This window comes from Eleutherodactylus coqui, chromosome 8, assembly GCF_035609145.1.
Source record: "Eleutherodactylus coqui strain aEleCoq1 chromosome 8, aEleCoq1.hap1, whole genome shotgun sequence".
Classification (NCBI taxonomy): domain Eukaryota; kingdom Metazoa; phylum Chordata; class Amphibia; order Anura; family Eleutherodactylidae; genus Eleutherodactylus; species Eleutherodactylus coqui.
Window position 1 is genome coordinate 142,312,718 of NC_089844.1, and position 21,582 is coordinate 142,334,299.

Genomic DNA, 21,582 nt, shown 5'->3' on the forward strand with positions numbered 1-21,582 from the left:
GCTAAAGCACATTACTCGAGCGAGTAGTGCCTTAGCGAGTATACTCGCTCATCCCTAATAAACGCCCTATATAATGCACTCACTATGGGTGATATCTCTCTCACCACAGGTCGCTCTTCTCTCCATCATACCAGGCCTTAGAGCTTAGGTTAAGAAAGGGATCCTCGGATTTTTCCTCCTAGCTGCGAGACAGGGGTTACCACGGCTATGGAACACCACGGTGACGCCTACACGCTTAATGTGGGTAAAAGCCATGAACAACAGCATGTACATGGAAGAACTAAGAGCCAGGGACTATTCCAAATTCTCTACTCACTACGCGACGTGGGCGATCTGGACAGACTTCCGCTCCTCTGCCCAATTTAATCCATGGCTAACTAATGGCGTTGTACCGCCCTAAACATAACTGATATAGAACATTATTTTTCATGGTGTCCTCTCCTGGACAGCCACCGCGGGCGGATTTACCCCCCCCCCCCCATTCTTCATACCCCCATTCTCTCCCTCCCTTTCTATCTTTTCTGTTATCTGCTCTCCTCCCCCTCTTCTCTTCTTTTCTACTAGGGAGATTGATGCTGTAATTTAACAATATCTACTCGACCTACACTCCGGATGGGGAGTGGATTTTCCCGCCTACCTGTGTCCAAAAATATTCATAAGTTCTTTATATTTGTTTACAATTCATTACGCCAACCGGCGTCCGTATCCGACTCGGGATTACCCACAGAGGAGGTTTGTTAAGGGATGGGATAACAAGGATTCCCCGGCATCTGTAGTGTGTCTTATCATGCTGATGCTTTTTTTTTGCTTTTCTTTTCTACCTGAAGGGATTTTCTGAAACGCACTTCACTTCACTTCACTTCACTTCACTTCACTTCACTTCACTTCACTTCACTTCACTTCACTTCATTTTATTTTATATAGTTCTGAATATTACTGAATACTTGTATTTGGGCTGATATTTCTAATAAAAATACACTTTGAACGTAAAGATAGACTATATAAATTTAATATCGCTGTTATCGTAGTGAGCCACAGAATAAGGATAGCACCATTTTTACTGCGACCCACCCAAGAAAATAATACTGCAACTGTTTGTTTTTTTTTACTTACTCTGCCCCACTGAGAATTTTTTTTAAGTTTTCCGATACATTATATGGTATATTAAATGGTACCACTGCAAGATACAAGCCCTCATGTAGCTATGTTGCTGCACAAATAAAAGAGTTATGAGTTTTTTTGGGTAAAAAAGGAAAATGTCAAAAAGAGCTGGAGCAGGAAGGGGTTAAACACACACACATATATAGTGTGTATGTCTGTGTTTAACTCTGTGATTACCTGTTTTCAGTTACCATGTGCAATGTGACTTTAAGGGCCTTCCCTCTATTAATTAGAACACAAGTACTCCCAGGTCCAGGAATACGCCCCCTGTAGCTCTGGCGTGGTACTTACAGCCATACGGGTTGGTGCTTTTAAATGTTATCTCGATAGGAAAGTTCCACACAATATCGTGGTTCGCAGTTCGATTTTTCGAAGCAATCTGGGATATTCCTTCTTCCACCCCCTGAAAACAAGATGAGAGAATAGATAACATATTAGCTAGGTGACAACTAGTGGTGGAACTCAGCATTACACCATAAAGTACGTCAGTAATAGAAAACAGTCAGCCCTCATATGCTGAAAAAAATGGTGAACCATTAGATGTAACCAGCCGACACACCAATCTATTCAGATGTGTCATAGGTTCTACAGCGGTCAGCAGCCAGACCCCTGAATGACAGATCTGCCTGGCATATATATTCCTTCCAGGGGCTGAATGGTCATTCTCTGATAAGAAGAGTCCAGTACTGTTTTTTTGAGTTTGCGAATTATGCAAAATGGGTCCGTTTGCTGTCTGTGTATTTAAGGGACAGCACACAAACAGGACATACGCTCATGTGATGGGCCCTAAATTTGCAATAAAGTACACCTGCAATACTGATGGATTTTATGTTATGCATGGAAAAGGATAAAATCCATCATGAAAATGTGCGCCAAAATTGACTGCTGTGGATTAAATCTGCCGCATGTCTTCTACTCTGCACAGAATGTTTTCACCACATGTGGATGGAGTTTTTAACCCCTTAGTGACGGACCAATAGCGTTTTTACATCCCGCAGTTGCAGGACGAGTATGGAGGGAATAGGCCGATCATGGCTATTAATCCTTTAAATGCCCCGAACGATGTTCGGGGGTCCCGTGAGCCCCCCTCACGGTGAGATCGGGGGAGCCGTGCAGGTGTCATGGCAGCCAGGGCCCTTCTAAAAGGCCCCAGGGCTGCCTATCAAGCCATCCCCATGGGGTGGCTTGATAGACTGCCTGTCAAAAAGCAGTATGACGTAATGCCGAAGATATTACCGCTGTTGGGGTGGGACCTTCAGATGACCCATAATCCCCATTATAAATGTCTCCTTTGATTCAGTATGAAGGCGAGGTGCCGCAGAGTCTGGTTGGAGGACACAGATGGGCAAAAAATGGTTGGTAGAAGGTGGTTACCATCCCAGAAACAAATGTACATCAAAGACCTCTGCAGATATAAGGGAGGGGGGATGAATATTGAGGAGTCCAGCCCAGCTTTCCCTAGAACAATGGCAGGTTGACGACTTATATCATTATATCACAGTCCTCATAACAGCCACAGAGGTCAATGGTGACACCCAAATTGGCACTGAGGGACCAGAGGCGGCCGGGTACTTACAGAGGTGGGGGCCCAGTCGTGTCCGTACACAAAGCAGTACTTGCAGTAGAGATCATCAAACTCCGGGAACTGAGGGAAGAGAATAGAAGACATGTGAGAAATGGCGGGGAAGGAGCGCAGTGCCCCACGGAGGGAGACTCGTATGGAGAACCCAACACAGCCCCTGTAGGTGGCCCAGTGCACTGATCTCACCCACGACATACACCATCTAATAGCCGACTGCTGGGTTCTGATTACAGGGGGCGCCCTGTCTACGCAGGTGGCGTAAATTGCACTTAGTCAACTATTTCTGTATCTCTCATACATTATAATAGAGAGTGACCGAAACACTGGAAAACAACATTCGGAATGCAGGTTACCTTCCGGTAATCCGGCATGGAGGTGGACTGTGGTGCAGGACACATTATTAGGATTTCCAGATCATCAGACAAAGGTCGTTTCGCGTCATTGCGTTCATGAGCGCAGCTGTAAGGCTGGGTTCACACTGGACGGATTTCCAGCGGTATTCTCGCGGATTGGCCACACCGAAAATCCGCAGCTGCGGGTTTTGAAGTGGCTTCGCCACCTGCATTTCCGCTGCGAGCGCCTCTCCCCATAGGGAGAAGAGAAAAAAAGAATTGACATTCTGCGTCTTTGATTTCCGCACGGTTTGGCCGCAGCGTGTGGACGAGATTTTGCAAAAGACTTTGCTGGCTAATCCCGGGATTAGGAGCCGCGTGCTGAAATTCTGCAGCAAATCCGTCCCGTGTGAACCCAGCCTAAGAGTAGAGCCGCGGCTACCCAGTGATGATGGGAGGCCGGCCGTGGTTCCAGGAGGACGGTAATGCGTTGCCAGGTATTAGTGAGTGTGGAGGGTGGATTCACGGGGGGCGTAAAGAGGGCTTGCCTGGAAATTCCTGCGGATTTTGCTCTTTGCAAATCTGTATCAATGCCACATGTAAGGCCTCTTTCGCACTTGCGCCAATTATTTCTGCTGCTTAGCTCCGTCATGGAGACTGACAACGAAAATAAAATGGAAGTGTCACAATGGTCACGTCACTGACACGAGCGGCGCCTGATGTACACCGCTGACTAGAACGCCGTTTTGTGTGTTCGACAAAAAATAAAATGGGATTCCTAGACGGAATCCTGCCGGTCGCCATCACAGTCACACTTCTGGCGCAGCTGGTGAAGGTCATGTACCGGACGCAGGACTTCTAGCACTATGGCGGCGCAAAACAACGAAAATGAAAACTGCAGACATGAAGACAGCAAAAGAGACCTTCACATCTGCCTCAGGGGATCCGAATCAGAGAACCGCCACAAAGTGTTGCGCAAAACAGCGCTATATGCTGCGCTATTCTGTCCAGAAAAATTAAGGCCACCACGGCGAAATCCCAACGGACTCCATCATAGTTAACATGATGTCGTTGGTGCCCGTTATGTGCCAGATCTGGCACTTTCTGGGACTTTAAACCGCATCCGCGCCCGCGTCTGACCGTCGCATTTCTGGTCAAGAAAGCTGGACAAAATATTGCAGCGTACGGCGCCATCTTGTCCGGTAAAATAAGGGACCCTGCGATGGAATCCATCATCGACCAATCATAGTCAGCGCTGTTCTGCTCCTACAACAGAGCCAGACAACTGCAACGACAAACGCCATGTGAGCGCAGGATGTGTCCTCATCCGCATGCAGCGCCTCCGACGCAGAAGACGTACAAAATGGAGGACAAAATAGTGCTTTATTTTGACCGGACGGCATAAAAGAAGCTAGACGGACGCCATTCTAGTCGACGGGGATCATCAGGCAGCGTTCACGTACTGCGGATCCACCGCTGTCACCATTTTCACTGTTCATCTCCTATAAGGTTGGCCTCACATGGGCGGATTTGTATTGTGGAATCCGCGATCACCATCTGCACGGACGATCTGCGGTACAACATGGGCAGTGAAAGGCACGCATTTTTGATCTTTCGTTTACAGTTGTGGATACGAATTGTGTATTCTGCAAGCAGAAGAAAAAACACGGCATTCTCTATTTTCCCACAAAATCTACGCGAACGCGGCCTCCATTGATGTCAACGGAGGCCGTCTAACCCGCAACCCGTATGCAATTAACACGGCGTATGGGCTGTGGGTAACCGAGTTATCGCTATTTCAAGCGCTGACGTGGAAAATACAAATAATCCCTCTCCCCCCCACCAAAAGAAAAAACAACAACTGTACTGCGCAAGCCGCCGCCGCCGCAGTACAGGTGATGGAGGCACGCAGCGTCACAGATGGAATCTGCTGCGGGCCTGCGGCATACGAAATCCCCCCCGTGGCAGAGCAACCTGCATAAACACAGTATTGCGCATCTGTAAGCGGAAAGCGTCGCGGGGCTCCCACAACATTTTACAGCTGTGAGCCTGCGTGCGGCCGCGAAATTTGCTGTGTATGACCGTGTCCTCACGCAGGCGGCCATGTGCAGTACACCGTTTGTGTTTCGCTTAGCGATGACACGTATACCCGCCACCCGTACACATTATAATTGCGCATGAGTGCGGGTATATACGCGACAGTACAGAACAATGGCTCCATCTTTCGTATATACGTTCGCGGATAAACACAATTCCCATGCGCTAAGAAGAGCAGAACTGCGTAAGACGATGCAAATGATTGCCTGTGAGCCACCGCGTGTCCCACGCAATTCCTGTACGGTCGTGTGCGTCCGGCCTCACGCGCACAAGTGCGAATTTCCTACACTTTTTACACAGCTCATTCATTTCAATAGGAAATTTAGTCCGTGAGGTAATTGTTGTTTTGTTTTGTGTGACTCCATGGTCTCTATAAACAGTGCTGCCTCCTCCACGGCCCGCCATGACAGGCTCCGCCGGTATGACTAGGCCTCACCTCGCCGCTCTCTATCTGTCCATTCACGTTGAGGAGGAAGACGCTCGTGTTAGAAGCCATGGGCAGCAGCGGGACCGGAGACCGGGATAAAACAGATTCCAGGGCCGGAGTATGGCGGTCAGTCTGTGCTGGGCGTTGCTAAGAGACGCGCCAACCATAGCAACCAGCAACTACGGCGAGCCGGAGGGACCAAACTTCCGCGGCGCTGTACAGCGAAGTCTCAGCGTGCAGGTGAGTGTATAGCGCCAGTTCTGGCCAGTGCTGTGCCTGCTGCCAGCCAATCTGTGTGGCAGAGCCGGCCAACACCACCATACACATAGTGAACTATGGCTGATATTAACCCTTGAGGACACAGCCATTTTTCATCCACACATTTTTCTCTACCCCTCTTTCAAAAAATCGTACCTCTTATTTTTCTATCATTTTATTGCGGGTGCATTTTTCAATGCTACTATTTAATTTATCACATAAGTTACTGAAAAACCTCTAAATGGATTAAAAAACGCAATTTTGCCATGGGGTGGGTGGTCTTGTTTTTACGGCGTACACACTGCAAGGGACGCAATAACTTTATCTGACTGTTATAACTTTTTTATCTGTCTGTCAGACTCCATTTTTGCGGGACGACCTGCGGTTTCTACTGGCACCATTATACTGGCACGTATAAAAAACGACTTTTTGATCACTTTTTATAAACTTTTATCTTGGAGACGAGGTGTATGTGCTCTGATGACGTTCGCTCTGCGGGATACGTAATGCGTTATTTTGATAGATCGGTCTTCCAAAGATGCAACAATACCAAATATGTTTTGGGTTTTCATTTTTATTTAGATTTTTTTTAAAATTATAAATACAGAAAAGAAGGGGTTAAACTTTTAATAGCCTTTATTTTTTACTCTAGTAAAAAAAAAAACTACATTTATTTTTCCTTTTTTTAAAAAAGTGCCCATAGGGGACTTGAACTTGCGATCGCTTGATCACTTATGCCCTAGGTGTCCATAAATACAACCCAGAGGGGCAGATTACCCTGTAACTGCATCCCCAATGAGCGGGCCACTGCGTTTCCTTATACACAGGGCCAGCAGTGACAGCTACATGCGGCCGATCCTGCCCAACTACTGAAGTGGCGCGTCTGCCCAACCGCTGTGTGTGACGGTGAAGAGTATGGAGGCACTGGCACATAAGGGGGAGGAGCATGGGATGACCACTTACAGCCGCTGTTATTGCTGCTCCAAGTTGTAGAAGAGTCACTGTGGAGAGGAGAGCCAATAGGAAGCCATGCTGGAAGAGCCTAAGTCAGCGAGCCCCCTTATTGGTGGAGCGCTTAGTAGTCCCGCCTCCAGACCGTACTGATCACATGACATGCTGCTGGCCTGGAGGCGTTGGGATGAGCAGTGACAAGACGCTCGGCACAGTTGTTAGTTCCGCTTCTTCCTGCCCCTCTCTGATTCTGAGTGGGTAAGTTAATACATAGTAACATAGTATGTAAGGCTGAATGAAGACAATGTCCATCTAGTCCAGCCTGTTTATCCTCCTGTGTTGTTGATCCAGAGGAAGGCAAAAAAAAACCCAAGAGGCGGATCAGCCCCCCCAGCTGCATTCATTTAACCCCTTCAGGACCAAGCACTATTAATATACGGCGCTTGGTCCAGGGCTTTAATCCCGGCCGATAGCAAAATTATGGCATGGAATTAATTTAAAGCCTCTGCTGCTGCAATCAAGCAGGAGCAGATCGGGTCCTCGGCTGTCAGACACAGGTGAGAACTCGGAGGAGAAAGGAGAAGCCATTTTTAACCGCTTCGCCTTCTCCTTTTCAGACTACATAGCGCTCATTGAGTGAAAGAGGAAGTGTTAGTTCCGCTATGCGACCCGGCAATCACGTGACCACTGGGTGCCCCATGTTACAGCAGAGCTGCAGGGTCCTAGCAGACGCTGATCAGCTCTGTTAGTGACTGATGTCACCACAGGGGGATGCTTTCCCCTTTAACTGGGACTTCTATGGGTGCCCCAGCTACAGGGGGAAAGTGTGAAATTTAAAAATAAATGTGACTGACCCCCTGAGGTTTTATATGATGTCATGGGGGGCAGAGATGGTAAAAAAAATAGAAAATAAAATAAAAATATAAACCTAAGGCCTCCTGCAGACGGCCGGGTCGGATCCTGTTGTGAGAATTCTCGCAGCAAGATGCGAGCCGTGCCCCTGCAGTGACAACCCTGGCTCACCTCCTCCCGGCGTCTTCCTGCTCTGCTATGTGCCAGCTGCCGCCCAGCCAGAACATGCGCAGTGCAGAGCCGGCGCGTCAGCCATGACGTTTCTGTGCGGGCCTCTGCGAGGACATGCTGCGATTTGTTTACTGCGCGAGTTTTCACGCCGTCAAATCATGGCTGTCTGCATAGGATTGCATTATCTAATGCTCTCCTATGGCAGCGTGCACGGGCGGAAATACAGTCCCAAGCTCTCACTTATGACCTGAAGGTTGTGAGTTCAATCCCTGCATGGTGCAGATAGCCGGCTCAAGGCCTTCCATCCTTCCAAGGTCAGTGAAATAAGTACCCAGCTTGGTGGTGGTGGTGGTGGGGTAATAAATAAATTACCTGAAAGCGCTGCGGAATAAGTTGGCGCTATACGAATATTTTTTCCCTGGGGGGTGGGGAAGTTTTGTCTGCCTCGAGGCCCCCCTGGAATAAGACCAAATCGTACGCTGGCTAGAAAATCGGGCGACGTGAGCTGGAGTAAAAGCGCAAAACTATGAAACCAATGATTTCAATGGTTTCCTTCACATTCGCGATGTTTTCACTCATGCAATGTTGCGAGAAAGAAAAATTGCGGCATGTTCTATCTTTCTACGTTTTTTTTTTATCTCCCATGTTTCCCTGTGGAGCCTCCCTTTTATCGCAAAGCACAAACTTGCGATTTTCGTAAAATGCGATGCATTTTTAACTTAGAAAAAGTCCTGTTGACTTTTGTGCTGAAAAAATAATGGCAAAAATCGCCCAAAATAAGTGCAACAAAATCACGAGTGGCAGCAATGTTTTTGCCTCGGACCTGTATGCGGGTATTTCCCTTTCAATGGGCAAAATCCACATGCGGAATTCTGACCTGTTTCCTTAGTGTTTGTGTATTTTATATGAATAGGGCCCAAGACAGTTCTTTTTCTTCCTCCAGTGTGGCCCAGAAATTCCACAAGGTTGGACACCCATATACTGCAATACTTCAGTACTGCAGTATGTGGTATTTATTCTAGCATTCTATTAACCCACTAGAATTGGGATAACACTTCCAAAAATGTTACCTTTTTATTGCAGATTCTGAATTAATGTCTTTTGTAAATATATTTAAAACAGAAAGGATGTATCTAAAAGCTCCAGCACTGAGGTCCATCACCTAGAGGACATTCAACTATAATTATGAGGAGGCACTTACTTGGGAGAGGGGTGCGGCGGTAATACAGACCCCCCAAAGGACGAAGCCAGAGGTAGACAAATGATCTCACAAAGGGTATTTTAATGAAGAAGTAGGACAAGGAACACGTTTCAGGGGTTAACACCCCCTTTCTCAAGCAAACTGTTGATATCTCTAATGAGATTGTCCATGACACTGTTTATGTGATTAATCAGTAGAGATGAGCGAGCATACTCGCTAAGGCAAACTACTCGAGCGAGTAGTGCCTTATGTGAGTACCTGCCCGCTTGTCTTAAAAGATTCGGGTGTCGGCGGGGGGCAGGGATCGGCGGGGGAAAGCGGGGAGGAACGGGGGGGAGATCTCACTCTCTTCCCCCGCCCCCCCCCCCCCCCCCCGCTCCCCCCTGCTCACTCCCGTAACTCACCACTCTCCCCCGCTGGCACCCGAATCTTTAGAGACGAGCGGGCAGGTAGTCGCATAAGGCACTACTCATAAGGCAAGTACACTCGCTCATCTCTATTAATCAGTCTTTGTCACTTTAATGTCCTCATGTTAAACAATCAGAATGTTCATTGGACTGGAGGCAAAATGCTACGAGTGGTTGTATGTACGGCAAATGGCACCTGTTAGCGGACCACATCTAGTAAGCTCGTTGGACGTTCAGAACCGCAGCAGTTCATCGTGGTGTAGATTCCACTGGGTGATGACATCGTTCTGCAGGAATATCGGCCCCTGCGGACAGGAAGCTTCTTGTAGTTGCCGTAGATTAGATGGAGGTGCTGACATGTCCTGATCAGCTGACAGGAAGGGGTCATCGATTCATGCTGCTTGTGCCAAAGTCTGACTCCCATCAGCAACATAAATCTGGATCCATCTGACCAGGAGATGTTCTTCTGCTGCTCAGTGATACAATTTTTGTGCTCTTTTGCCCGCTGGAGTCTCAGCGTTCTGTTTCTCTTAGACACAATGGTGCTGGAACTGGTCGTTGGCTCTTATAGCCCATCCATGTAAGGAGCAGCAAGTTATGTGTTCGGACATGTTAGTTGGAGCACCAGTGTTGTACTCGGCCACTCTTGACTATGCAATGCCTGTTGGTCAGAATGATTCCTGACATCCTTCTCTGACCCCTTTCAGTGAGGATTTGTTTCCGTCCACAGGATCCCCTTTTGCTGGAATTGTTCCTGGATCGCACCACAAGAAAACCCCACGAGGTTGGCAGTGACATCCTGGCCGCGGCTAGTCTACGACCGATGACTGGACCTCATTGGAAGTCATTCTGATCGCTGGATTTTCCCATCTAATGTGGATTCACACTGAAACTGATCCACAGAAATCTTGTCACCTGATTTTATGCCGCACTCCTGGGGTCACGGGGAGAATTTCCATACAGGGCCGGGGCTTTAATATAGTAAACATTCAGTAGTAAATAGATAAGATGCTTGTTTAGCCAATAGCTATTCCTTCCAATTCTGTCGTTAAAGAGGGGTTCTTGCCTTGGCCAACACGGCCGTAATGGGATCATTGGTGGCTGGGTGGTCAGGAGAATAGAAACAGCCAAGCGAGCCTCACTAGGTTGTTCCATAACTCACATAGAAGTCAATGGGAGTTACTAAAACAGCACAGCGGGCTACTCTGTTTCTAGAACGCGGGAATAATGGAAACAATGCAGCTCTCTGTGCTACACTGTTAATGTAACTCCCATAGACTTCCATGGGAGTTACTAAAACATTGTAGTAAAGCCTGCTCAGCTGTTTCTGTCTCCCTGACCTCTTCATACAGCTAGGCCAGAGGCAATAGGGACCAGGACAGGAGGTGGGTGCAGGTCTCAAGGGTAGAGCCCTCATCTGTAGTTATGTCATTACCATCTGAGTTGGGAATACCCCATGAAAATGCGTCTTGGGTATGAATGCAGATTACTTATAGGGAAGAGATAAGGGGCTGCCGGATACCTCTTTTAGAGGCGATGCTGCCTTTATTTACTATGTTGATAAATTCTTTGCATCTATGAATATGTTTGGAGACGTGGAGTCACTTTGTACACCTTCCAGCTACTGAAATGAAATTGCGACACATTTTCGTGATTTTAAAAACCTCACTCCAATCAAACCCCGCCCCCTTTTCTGCACACTTTAGAAAGGTGATATTGAGAGGCGTAACATCTGTTCTGCACAAAATTAACAGATAGTTTTTCAGAAATGATTTGCGCCAAAATGAAGGTACAGTTAAGGCCAGAACTCTAGTGCTGCAACAATAGGAAACCTGCCCCATTGTGCCTGTTTTCTGGTGTTCTTTGAGCCAAAATTCTGTCGCAAAGTGTTTTTAGGCAGATTTATTACTGGTTTGGGCCAAGTTCACTTTTTTTTCTCTTTCTGGCTAAAAGTGTAGTTGTAATTTGCACCAAATTTATTATTGTCATGTGCAAGGAGTTGGAGTAAGTAATAGAAAAGTGTCTAATTTCATGAAGGATGTGCCAGATCTGTCACACAGTATGAGCCAGTACATCTTGCCACTTCCTTGGCTGACTTTTGTCTAATTATGAGACACAATTAATAAATGTGGTCCAATATTTGTTTATACCTATTGTATTCCATCATGTAATATGCCCTCTGACCACTAGATGTCACTGTTGCTTTACAATGAATAGTTGACAGCCTAAAGTGAAACCTGCTGCATCTAAGACCTCATTCACATGGCTGTGAACGAATTGTGTGCAAGTGTATTGGGCTGAACGTGCATCAGACAGCACATCGACACTCGCCCATGTGCTAACTGATCTGCGGGAACCGTGCACATTACATGTCCTATTCTGTTCTGTGATACAGACCACAATAGGCCATGCAGAGATTTTATTTTTTTTCTACATGGAACCATTGGTCCGTTGGAAAACTTGCTCATGGGAATAGCCTCATACGCTATAGTGAGTTTGTCTGCTGTGTGTCAAATACATGGAAAGCGCATAGACAAAAAAATACAGCCCTCTAAGGGCTCAGTCAGATGAGCTGCACATTTTTTTGCGCAAAACGCATGTGCACAGAAATTCGCGTGACTAAAGCGGGCATCACGCTGGAAAAAATGCACTTGACTGCATTCAAAATGCGCACATAAAGTGCGGTGCCTGCTATCCTCTGCTGCGGCTGTGACCGCTGCAGCAGGGGATTCCTTGGATGTGAAACCCCTGGATGCAGCGCTAACCCCATTGAGAACATACTGTGAAGATCGCAATCCTCTGGCACAGCTGTGGCAGCCTTGGCAGAGGATTTCTTCATCTCCGCGCGGAGTCCCATTGTCACTGAACACTGTGACAGCAATGTAGAGATGATTTTAGTGATGATTTTCAGGGGAGGGCATATATTTAAAGCCCTTCTCCGAAAATCACTGCAGGGGTTGCCGGCAGCCCATTGCTTTCAATGGGGCTGCAGAAGCTTTGGCCCCATTGAAAGCAATGGGAGAACATCACGCTCCTGTGCCTCAGCTGTGGCAGGGGAATTCTTCATCCCCGCGGGGAGTCTCCTTGTCACTGGACACTGTGACAATGCTGTAACAGTGTTCAGTGATGAGTGGACTCCCCGCGGAGAGGACGAATTCCTCTGCCACAGGTGTTGCACGGGATCGCAATCTTCACTGTATGTCCTCAATAGGGTTGTTGCTGCTGCCGCTGGCCCCATTAGCCATGAAGTGAAACTCCTGTAGATGACAGGCATCCAGCATACGGACATGTGACTGCTGCCATTGAAAACCATTGGTTCTAATAGATGTGGATCGCAAACACAAAAAACATGTGCAGCAAAAAACGCCCATCTAACTGAGCCCTAAATAACGTATAAAAAAAACCCTCAACATAATATTCTATACTGATGAAAACTACATACCCATCTCCATGATACTACTCCAGCCACATGTAGCCCTGCCTCCTTTATGAAATACTCTGCACTGCAGACACACTGCCTTTTATAGACACACATGACCTATAATACTGCCCCGTATGTACAAGAATATAACTACTATAATACTGCCCCCTATGTAGAAGAATAAAACTACTATAATACTGCCCCTTATGTACAAGAATAAAACTACTATAATACTGCCTCCTATGTACAAGAATATAACTACTATAATACTGCCCCCTATTTAGAAGACTATAACTACTATAATACTGCTCCCTACGTACAAGAATATAACTACTATAATACTGTCCCCCTATGTACAAGAATGTAACTAATATAATACTGCCCCCCTATGTACAAGAATATAACTACTATAATACTGCTTCCTATGTATAAGAATATAACTACTATAATACTGTCCCCCTATGTACAAGAATATAACTACTATAATACTGCTCCTATGTACAAGAATATAACTACTATAATACTGTCTCCTATGTACAAGAATATAACTACTATAATACTGCCCCCTATGTACAAGAATATCACTACTATAATACTGCTCCCCTATGTACAAGAATATAACTACTATAATACTGCCCACTATTTAGAAGACTATAACTACTATAATACTACCCCTTATGTACAAGAATATAACTACTATAATACTGCCCCCTATGTACAAGAATATAACTACTATAATACTGCTCCCTATGTACAAGAATATAACTACTATAATACTGTCCCCCTATGTACAAGAATATAACTACTATAATACTGCCCCCTATGTACAAGAATATAACTACTATAATACTGCCCCCTATGTACAAGAATATAACTACTATAATACTGCCCCCTATGGAGAAGAATATAACTACTATAATACTGCTCCCTATGTACAAGAATATAACTACTATAATACTATTCCCTATGTACACAAATATAATTACTATAATACTGTCCCCTATATACAAGAATATAACTACTATAATACTGCTCCTATGCACAAGAATATAACTACTATAATACTGCTCCCTATGTACAGGAATATAACTACTATAATACTGCCTCCTATGTACAAGAATATAACTACTATAATACTGTCTCCTATGTACAAGAATATAACTACTATAATACTGCCTCCTATGTACAAGAATATAACTACTATAATACTGTCTCCTATGTACAAGAATATAACTACTATAATACTGCTCCCTATGTACAAGAATATAACGACTATAATAATACCTCCTATGTACAAGAATATAACTACTATAATACTACCCCTATGTACAAGAATATAACTACTATAATACTGCCTCCTATGTACAAGAATATAACTACTATAATACTGCCCCCTATGTACAAGAATATAACTACTATAATACTGTCCCCTATGTACAAGAATATAACTACTATAATACTGCCTCCTATGTACAAGAATATAACTACTATAATACTGTCTTCTATTTACAAGAATATAACTACTATAATACTGTCCCCTATGTACAAGAATATAACTACTATAATACTGCCTCCTATGTACAAGAATATAACTACTATAATACTGTCTTCTATTTACAAGAATATAACTACTATAATAATACCTCCTATGTATAAGACTATAACTACTATAGTAATGCCCCCTATGTACAAGAATATAACTACTATAATACTGCCCCCTATGTGCAAGAATATACCTACTATAATACTGCCTCCTATGTACAAGAATATAACTACAATAATACTGCCCTATGTACAAGAATATAACTACTATAATACTGCCCCCTATGTACAAGAATATAATTACTATAATACTGTCCCCTATGTACAAGAATATAAGTACTATAATACTGCCCTCTATGTACAAGAATATAACTACTATGATACTGCCCCTATGTACAAGAATATAACTACTATGATACTGCCCCTATGTACAAGAATATAACTACTATAATACTGCCCCTATGTACAAGAATATAACTACTATAATACCGCCCCTATGTACTAGAATATAACTACTATAATACTGCCTCCTATGTACAAGAATATAAATACTATAATACTGCTCCTATGTACAAGAATATAACTACTATAATACTGCCCCCTATGGACAAGAATATAACTACTATAATACTGCCCCCTATGTACAACAATATAACTACTATAATACTGCTCCTATGTACAACAATATAACTACTATAATACTGCTGCCTATATACAAGAATATAACTACTATAATACTGCTCCCTATGTACAAGAATATAACTATTCTAATACTGCTCCCTATGTCCAAGAATATAACTACTATAATACTGTCCCCTATGCACAATAATATAACTACTATAATACTGCCCCTATGTACAAGAATATAACTACTATAATACTGCCCCCTATGTACAAGAATATAACTACTATAGTACTGCCCCCTATGTACAAGAATATAACTACTATAATACTGCCCCCATCTACAAGAATATAACTGCTATCATACTGTTCCGATGTACAAGAATATAACTACTATAATACTGCCTCCTATGTACAAGAATATAACTACTATAATACTGCCTCCTATGTACAAGAATATAACTACTCTAATACTGCCCCTATGTACAAGAATATAACTACTATAATACTGCCCCTATGTACAAGAATATAATTACTATAATACTGTCCCCTATGTACAAGAATATAACTGCTATAATACTGCCCCCTATGTACAAGAATATAACTACTATAATACTGCCCCCTATGTAAAGGAATATAACTACTATAATACTGCCCCCTATGTACAAGAATATAACTAAGGGAATACTGCATCCTATGTACAAGAATGTAACTACTATAATACTGCTCCCCTATGTACAAGAATATAACTACTATAATACTGCCCCCCTATATACAAGAATATAACTACTATAGTACTGCCCCCTATGTACAAGAATATAACTACTATAATACTGCCCCCTATGTACAAGAATATAACTACTATAATACTGCCCCCATGTACAAGAATATAACTACTATAATACTGCCCCCTATGTACAAGAATATAACTACTAAAATACTGCCCCTATGTACAAGAATATAACTACTATAATACTGCCTCCTATGTACAAGAATATAACTACTATAATGCTGCCTCCTATGTACAAGAATATAACTACTATAATACTGCCCCTATGTACAAGAATATAACTACTATAATGCTGCTCCTATGTACAAGAATATAACTACTAAAATACTACCCCCTACGTACAAGAATATAACTACTATAATACTGCCCCTTGTGTACAAGAATATAACTACTATAATACTGCCCCCTATGTACAAGAATATAACTACTATAATACTACCCCTATGTACAAGAATATAACTACTATAATACTGCCCCCTATGTACAAGAATATAACTACTATAATACTGCCTCCTATGTACAAGAATATAACTACTATAATACTGCCCCCTATTTACAAGAATATAACTACTATAATACTGCCCCCTATGTACAAGAATATAACTACTATAATACTGCCCCCTATGTACAAGAATATAACTACTATAATACTGCTCCTATGTACAAGAATATAACTACTATAATACTGCCCCCTATTTACAAGAATATAACTACTATAATACTGCCCCCTATGTACAAGAATATAACTACTATAATACTGCCCCCTATGTACAAGAATATAACTACTATAATACTGCCCCCTATGTACAAGAATATAACTACTATAATACTGCATGCCAATTGCCTACCATCAAGGCGGTTGGGCTTATTGCTGCTCTCTCTTTTCTTTCTCTCTTCCCTTATCCATGTGCTGCTAGTAATTATCTTCTCTGTTGCAAGCACCTTTCACCACTATATAACCACGTGGCTATTAGGACCCTTGCAACATGAATAATATAAGTTATCATCTGGTACTAGTAGCTGACACTGTGACAAATGCGGAGGAGATAGACACCGAAAATCTTGGATCTATCAATATTATCACTTATGCCCATTATCACTGTGGGCTCCGTGAGAATTAGAAAGAGAGTTGATATCTATCTAGCAAGATTAGACAGTTGAAGGAGTCTTCTTTTGCAACATTCAGCCTGATACCTTATCCCCTGAAGTAAAGAGACTATTTATTACCAAACTAGTTCAGGAGCTGACGTATCTAGTATTGATTGAACAGATACTATTGCTGACCTTATTGAAATCTTGTTAGTGGATGACATCTGTTGGTTATTCCTCATCCCTCCTTGACATACTTGGTTCAGCATACTATCAAATGTGTATCCTGCACTACCTCTTATTAACATGTTGATTGACCTTCCTTCATGACTGAAGGAAAAACTCGGGGAATTGATATAGATATACCAATGAGGCATATTTAAAGAGCGTATAGGTCCGTTAAGAGCTCCAACGCTGAGCGAAACGCGTTGGACCGAAATAAGACCTATTTCACGACCCAGAGTTTATTTATTCGAAGCCGTGATATTATTGTTTCTTTACCTTTATGATTAATAAGATCCTCGGTGACAAACACCACACAGAATATATATACTTCTGTTTGATTGCAAACACTCCATTATATGACTCCCTTGCGCCTCTGGGAGTGATATAAACTGAATTATACCCAGCATACCCCAAAGTGATATTATCAAATACTAATCAACTAGATAGCATCTTTTTTATTTAATGCATGAATTTATGAACTATATGTGTGTCTTTAAGTCTCGTCTTTAATTTTAAATAAATTCTATTAAAAGTTACGTTTTAGGGTCCGAACAGTGACAAGGCCTATGTACAGGAATATAACTACTATAATACTGCACCCTATGTACAAGAATATAACTACTATAATGCTGCCCCCCTATGTACAAGAATATAACTACTATAATACTGCCCCCTATGTACAAGAATATAACTACTATAATACTGCTCCTATGTACAAGAATATAACTACTATAATACTGCCCCCTATGTACAAGAATATAACTACTATAATACTGCTCCCTATGTACAAGAATATAACTACTAGAATACTGCCTCCTATGTACAAGAATATAACTACTAGAATACTGCCTCCTATGTACAGGAATATAACTACTATAATACTGCTCCTATGTACAAGAATACAACTACTATAATACTGCCTCCTATGTACAAGAATATAACTGCTAGAATACTGCCTCCTATGTACAAGAATATAACTACTATAATACTGCTCCCTATGTACAAGAATATAACTACTATAATACTGTCCTATATGTACAAGAATATAACTACTATAATACTGCCCCCTATGTACAAGAATATAACTACTATAATACTGCCCCCTATGTACAAGAATATAACTAAGGTAATACTGAATCCTATGTACAAGAATATAACTACTATAATACTGCCCCCCTATGTACAAGAATATAACTACTATAATACTGCCCCCTATGTACAAGAAAATAACTACTATAATACTGCCCCCTATGTACAAGAATATAACTACTATAATACTTCCCCCTATGTACAAGAATATAACTACTAGAATACTGCCTCCTATGTACAAGAATAAAACTACTATAATACTGCTCCTATGTACAAGAATATAACTACTATAATACTGCCCCCATATGTACAAGAATATAACTACTATAATACTGCTCCGCATGTACAAGAATATAACTACTATAATACTGCTCCTATGTACAAGAATATAACTACTACAATACTGCCCCCTATGTACAAGAATATAACTACTATAATACTGCCCCCTATGTACAAGAATATAACTACTATAATACTGCCTGCTATGTACAAGAATATAACTACTATAATACTGCCCTCTGTGTACAAGAATATAACTACTATAATACTGCCTCCTATGTACAAGAATATAACTACTATAATACTGCCCCCTATGTACAAGAATATAACTACTATAATACTGCCCTCTATGTACAAGAATATAACTACTATAATACTTCCCCCTATGTACAAGAATATAACTACTAGAATACTGCCTGCTATGTACAAGAATATAACTACTATAATACTACTCCCTATGTACACGAATATAACTACTATAATACTGCCCCCCTATGTGCAAGAAAATAACTACTATAATACTGCCTCCTATGTACAAGAAAATAACTACTATAATAATGCCCCCTATGTACAAGAATATAACTACTCTAATACTGCCCTATATGTAAAAGAGTATAACTACTATAATACTGCCCTCCATGTACAAGAATATAACTACTATAATACTACTCCCTATGTACAAGAATATGACTACTATAATACTGCCTCCTATGTACAAGAAAATAACTACTATAAGGGCGCCCACCCACTGGCGATTTTTTTTCCTTTGCGCTTTGCGTTTTATCTCAAGAGCAATTAGTTTTGAATGTACTCCTGTCCACTGGCGCTTTTTTTTTCTGTCCGTTGCAATTTTTAACATAGGAACTGTCAGTTGCATATGTGTCCTTATTTTTCTCTTAATGCACCCATGAATGTCAATGTAAATTAACGGAAAAAGTCGCGAAAATGCCGAGAAGAACGAGCAGAAAACACGCCGAAAACACTGCGTTTTTCACGCACGAAAATCGCAAACGCCAGTGGGTGGGCGCCCTAATACTGCCTCCTATGTACAAGACTATAACTACTATAATACTGCTCCCTATATACAAGAATATAACTACTATAGTACTGCCCCCTATGTACAAGAATATAACTACTATAATACTGCTCCCTATGTACAAGAATATAATTACTATACAACTGACTCCTATGTACAAGAATATAACTATAATAATACTACCCCCTATATACAAGAATATAACTAATATAATACTGCCCCCCTATGTACAAGAATATAACTACTATAATACTGCCCCCTATGTACAAGAATATAACTACTATAATACTGCCTCCTATGTACAAGAATATAACTACTATAATACTGCCCCCTATGAACAAGAATATAACTACTATAATACTGCCTCCTATGTACAAGAATATAACTACTATAATACTGCCTCCTATGTACAAGAATACAACTGCTATAATACTGCCCCCTATATACAAGAATATAACTACTATAATACTGCCCACTATGTACAAGAATATAACTACTATAACACTGCCTCCTATGTACAAGAATATAACTACTATAATATTGCCCCCCTATGTACAAGAATATAACTACTATAATACTGCTCCTATGTACAATATTGTAACTACTTTAATACTGCCCCCTATGTACAAGACTATAACTACTATAATACTGCTCCCCACGTACAAGAATATAGCTACTATAATGCTGCCTCCTATGTACAAGAATATAACTACTATAATACTGCCTCCTATGTGCAAGAATATAACTACTAGAATACTGCCTCCTATGTACAAGAATATAACTACTATAATTCTGGCTCCAATGTACAAGAATATAACTACTATAATATTGCCCGCCTATGTACAAGAATATAACTACTATAATACTGTCCCCTATGTACAAGAATATAACTACTATAATACTGCCCCCTGTGCACAAGTATATAACTACTATAATACTGCCCCCTATGTACAAGAATATAACTACTAGAATACTGCCTCCTATGTACAAGAATATAACTACTATAATACTGCCCCCTATGTACAAGAATACAACTACTCTAATACTGCCCTCCATGTACAAGAATATAACTACTCTAATACTACTCCCTATGTACAAGACAATAGCTACTATAATACTGCCCCTCTATGTACAAGAAAATAACTACTATAATACTGCCTCCTATGTACAAGGATATAACTTCTATAATACTGCCCCCTATATACAAGAATATAACTACTATAATACTGCCCCCTATGTACAAGAATATAACTACTATAATACTGCTCCTATGTACAAGAATATAACTACCATATTACTGCCCCCTATGTACAAGAATATAACTACTATAGTACTGCCTCATGTACAAGAATATAACTACTATAATACTACCCCCTATATACAAGAATATAACTACTATAATACTGCCCCCTATGTACAATAATATAACTACTATAATACTGCCCCCCTATGTACAAGAATATAACTACTATAATATTGCCCCCCTATGTACAAGAATATAACTACTATAATACTGCCCGCTGTGTACAAGAATATAACTACAATACTGCCCCCTATGTACAAGAATTTAACTACTATAATACTGCCCCCTATGTACAAGAATATAACTACTATAATACTGCTCCTATGTACAAAAATATAACTGCTATAATACTGCCCCCTATGTACAAGAATATAACTACTATAATACTGCCCCCTATGTACAAGAATATAACTACTATAATACTGCCCCCTATGTACAAGAATATAACTACTATAATACTGTCCCCTATGTACAAGAATATAACTACTATAATACTGCTCCTATGTACAAGAATATAACTACTATAATACTGCCCCCTATGTACAAGAATATAACTACTATAATACTGCCCCCTATGTACAAGAATATAACTACTATAATACTGCCCCCTATGTACAAGATTATAACTACTATAATACTGTCCTCTGTGTACAAGAATATAACTACTATAATACTGTCCTCTGTGTACAAGAATATAATGACTATGATAGTGCCCCCCTGTGGACATCATGTATGTTTTACAGGGATT

At 41.6% G+C, this 21,582-nt stretch overlaps 1 protein-coding gene across 1 annotated transcript in view; it reads right to left on the bottom strand.

Annotated features, from left to right (window-relative positions):
* B9D1 (B9 domain containing 1) overlaps positions 1 to 5,811 on the bottom strand; it is a 58,357-nt gene extending 52,546 nt beyond the window's left edge. The window contains exons 1-3 of the mRNA XM_066576603.1: positions 5,609 to 5,811; positions 2,738 to 2,806; positions 1,453 to 1,564 (exon numbers count right to left, since the gene is read on the bottom strand). Coding sequence (XP_066432700.1) covers positions 1,453 to 1,564; positions 2,738 to 2,806; positions 5,609 to 5,668 — 241 coding nt within the window. The 5' untranslated portion in view covers positions 5,669 to 5,811. The remainder of the gene's footprint in view (positions 1 to 1,452; positions 1,565 to 2,737; positions 2,807 to 5,608) is intronic.
* Between the last annotated feature and the right edge of the window lie 15,771 nt (positions 5,812 to 21,582).